Source organism: Papaver somniferum, chromosome 9, assembly GCF_003573695.1.
Source record: "Papaver somniferum cultivar HN1 chromosome 9, ASM357369v1, whole genome shotgun sequence".
Classification (NCBI taxonomy): Eukaryota; Viridiplantae; Streptophyta; class Magnoliopsida; order Ranunculales; family Papaveraceae; genus Papaver; species Papaver somniferum.
The window spans coordinates 9,078,708-9,082,194 of NC_039366.1; the positions used below are offsets into that span (position 1 = coordinate 9,078,708).

The 3,487-nt window shown below is 33.9% G+C and overlaps 1 protein-coding gene across 1 annotated transcript; it reads left to right on the top strand.

Annotated features, from left to right (window-relative positions):
- Positions 1-2,426: 2,426 nt before the first annotated feature.
- Positions 2,427-3,227, top strand: LOC113311322 (ubiquitin carboxyl-terminal hydrolase 12-like). Its single transcript, XM_026560160.1, has 3 exons — positions 2,427-2,652; positions 2,737-2,885; positions 2,965-3,227. Exons 1-3 carry the CDS (start codon positions 2,510-2,512, stop codon positions 3,225-3,227), a joined length of 555 nt encoding a protein of 184 aa, XP_026415945.1. The 5' UTR covers positions 2,427-2,509.
- The last annotated feature ends 260 nt before the right edge of the window (positions 3,228-3,487 follow it).

Sequence of the window (3,487 nt, forward strand, 5' to 3'; positions counted from 1 at the left end):
TTATTTAAACGCACAAGATAAAGCCGCCTGTAAAATGACAGTTATTGTTGTAGGTCATGTGACGTGCACGTGCACGGTTTTCTGAGTCGACTAGGTTATTAACTCGGTTGAACTGGATCCGAGTTTGTCTCGTAGGGATTTTGCAGTCTTTTTCAAGTGATGACAGTTGTACGACAGCTACACAGATAACAGCTGTTAGCCGTTTTATTCAAAAAAAACAGATGAAATTCTTATTTATCCATTTCATTCCCGCTCAAAGGAAAATGAAAATGCGAAAAATGTTACTACTGTCACAATTAATGACTTTCTCACTTTTTATCCATTTCATTCCCGCTCAAAGTTTGTGCCCTGGTCTTGTTTTTGATTATATTTTTTTGGCCTCCAGTTAAGCGGGCTTAAGCGCCAATTGGGAACAACTGAATTGTTCTCTTTGTTTAATTTAAATTCTTAGAGCAATGGCAAGCATTGCTTTGGTTGTTATGATGATGATAATGACCATTTTCCCTGTTCCTTTGATGGGAATGTCAACTGATGCAATAGAAGAAGGGGTTACTACATCTTCGGAACTCACTTGGAAGATCAAGCGTCTACAAAAACAAAAATAGAAGAGGTTTCTATTGTTGGGTGGTATTAAATGTTACGGCGTCTATCTCACTAATCGATTTTGCTTTCTTTATGGGTGGTCTTTTTTTTTCTTCTTAATGAATTGGTGGTTTCTTCATGATTTCTCCCGATTCTTAACAAGGGTTTTCCAAAGGGATGGAAACCATTGAAGTGACCACGTCTGATCACATATCTCTATACCTAATCGCTGAGGGCTTGGCAGAATCGTTGAACATGGATGTCAGTTTTGGAATTACAAGTCAAAAGGATTGCACGAACACAATGAGAAAAATTAACTTGCACCACCAATTTTTTGTTAGTTTATCGCATTACCTTATATGTACATCGTTTGGATTCCGCAGAAATAAAGTGCATTATCCCTGAAAAAAGTGTTTTTAGAACGGGTAGTTTTGGTTGGACAAAATTCATGCATCTTAGTGAATTCCATGACCCTGATAAAGGATATATTGTGAATGATGCTTGCATTATAAAAGTTGAGTTTACTTGTAAGATGATAGATGATGGTGTCGTGAAAGGGAGTAGTATGCTACGAAATAAAAGAAGAAAGACAATAGAGAGATGTGATGGGTAATTAAAGAAGCTTAGAAGAAGTTCTACTAATTGCAGCAACGATTGCTATCAGAATCAGAAATTTATCTTGAAGATTTCAATGTCTATTAGTTTGCAATTACATCCTTAGATATGTTTTGAGGCGTAGAAACTTGATGAAATGCTACGACATTTAAAGGTTTCAAATTGCTTACTAGTGGTTTTGGTCTGACATGTGCACTGGAATCACTGGTTGTGGTAAATTTTCTCTGTCAGCATTTGATATAATTTTCGGGATTAGATCTTTGGTTATATTTTCAGGCCTAATGTTAAAGTGAACCTTAGTCATCTCTGCCTTATGTTTCTTGAAATTGAATTGCTACTACTTTTAAGTTGAAATTGAAATGCTACTACTTTTAAGTTCGGAAAATAGATCATTTGTCCAAGTATTTGTAAATCACGGTTTAAATGGACGGGTAAAAAATAGTTTGGGTGAAATGGTCAAAAAAAAATAATAAGGTTTCATCTAGCTTAAATTTAAAAAATATCAAGGATGAAACTTGATACATCCTGTTTAAATTAAAAATAAGAAAAAATATTTGAAAATAAGCACGATGAAATTGGTTACATCCTACATATTTTTACATTTTTGGTCATTTAAACAATATCAAAATCTAACTGTCCATTTCACCCATAAATTATTGATTTTGATATTTTTAACCAATTTTGTGTTTTAAGTTTTATGGATCTCAGATTTCAAACGATAGAAAAAAAAACTGTGAATCCTTTTCAATCAATTCGTTTCTTCAAATTGAAGAACATTTAGACTTTGCTTTTGGTACAAGTATTTGTGCCTTTCATGTTGTTGTTTAGATTTTCTGGCTTTTAGCTATAAGACAAAAACTTGTGAACAACTGAAGTAAAAATAATTTTTTGAAATAAAAATCATTTCCCAAAATACCTACTACACTACACTTTTCGTTCAATAGTCATTCTGAAACTGACATCGATACAAACTTATAGCTGTCTAAAATTTGCTACTCTCACTTTTAATGACTTTTGGACTTTCCTTTGAGTTTACTCATGTCACTCCCGCTCAAAATTAAAACAGTTCAAACTTCGTTTAAGATTTTGGAGCGTGAATTCCCGCCAAAAAATTAAAAAAATACCGCTAAAAATTTCATCTTTGGTATTTGTATCCCCTTTATTTACAGAGGAGAAAATATAATAAAATCCCGAATTGTAATCCCTTTTCATCTGTTATCTTGTTCCCATTTCTATACTTGATCATTCATTCACTATCATCAAGTAGTAACAACATATCTTTATTAATAATCAAACCCCCATAATCAAATCAATGGCATCTAATAAGATAATGAATCGTTCCTCAAATTCTTCTACGAAATTCGATTGGAAGATTGAAAATTTTTCAAAGGTGTCTCATGAACTGCTTGACTCTGATGTTTTCTCTGATGTTTTCTCCGTGGGTGGTTTCAAATGGTAAGCCATCTATCTTAGGAATCAATTTTTTTTTTCCTTTAAAAGAATTGGTGGTCTCTTCATAATTTCTCCTGATTCTCATAGGAAAGCAAGGGTTTTTCCAAAGGGATGGCACACGGTGCCTGATCACTTATCTTTGTTCCTAATCGCCGAAGGCTTGAGAGAATCGCTGAACATGGAAGTCAGTTTTGCAGTTACTAGTCAAACGGATTGCTCGAACACAATGAAGAAAGGTATAATCTGGATTATCTGTTAGTTAATCGCATTCATTAGTTCTCTTAATTACGTTATTGTATTGTCTGGATTCTGCAGAAATAAAATGCAATATCCCTGCATATAGTGCCGAAATTTTTGCTGCGGGTATTATTGGTTGGGAAAAATTCATGCTTCTTAGTGAATTCCATGACCCTGCGAAAGGGTATATTGTGAATGATACTTGCATCATAAGAGTTGAATTTACTTGTGAGATGATAGAGGATGGTTCCGCTGTCAAAGGGAGTGAGCCGGACAAGGTTTCTGAGACTAAAAGATTGCAAAGTAAAAGAAGAAAGGCAAAAGGGGGGATGAGTACTTAAAGAAGCTTAGAAGAAGTTCTACTAATTGCAGCAATGATTACTATTAGAATTCAGAAATTTATCTAGAAATAGGTGAAGATTGAATGTCTAAAAGCCTGCAATTACATCTTTAGTTAAGTTTTGTGTTCTACTAACTCAGGTGTACTTTGGAATCACTGGTTGTGGCAGATTATCTTTGTGATCATTTAATGTAATTTTTGGGATTAGATCTTTGGTTATATTTTACGGCATAATTTTAAAGTTAACTCCGCCTTATGTTT

Coding starts and splice junctions, on each gene's coding strand:
- LOC113311322 (XM_026560160.1), top strand. CDS start 2,510: ATGGCATCTAATAAGATAATGAATCGTTCCTCAAATTCTTCTACGAAA. Junction 2,653..2,736: donor TCCGTGGGTGGTTTCAAATG/GTAAGCCATCTA, acceptor TGATTCTCATAG/GAAAGCAAGGGTTTTTCCAA. Junction 2,886..2,964: donor CTCGAACACAATGAAGAAAG/GTATAATCTGGA, acceptor TGGATTCTGCAG/AAATAAAATGCAATATCCCT.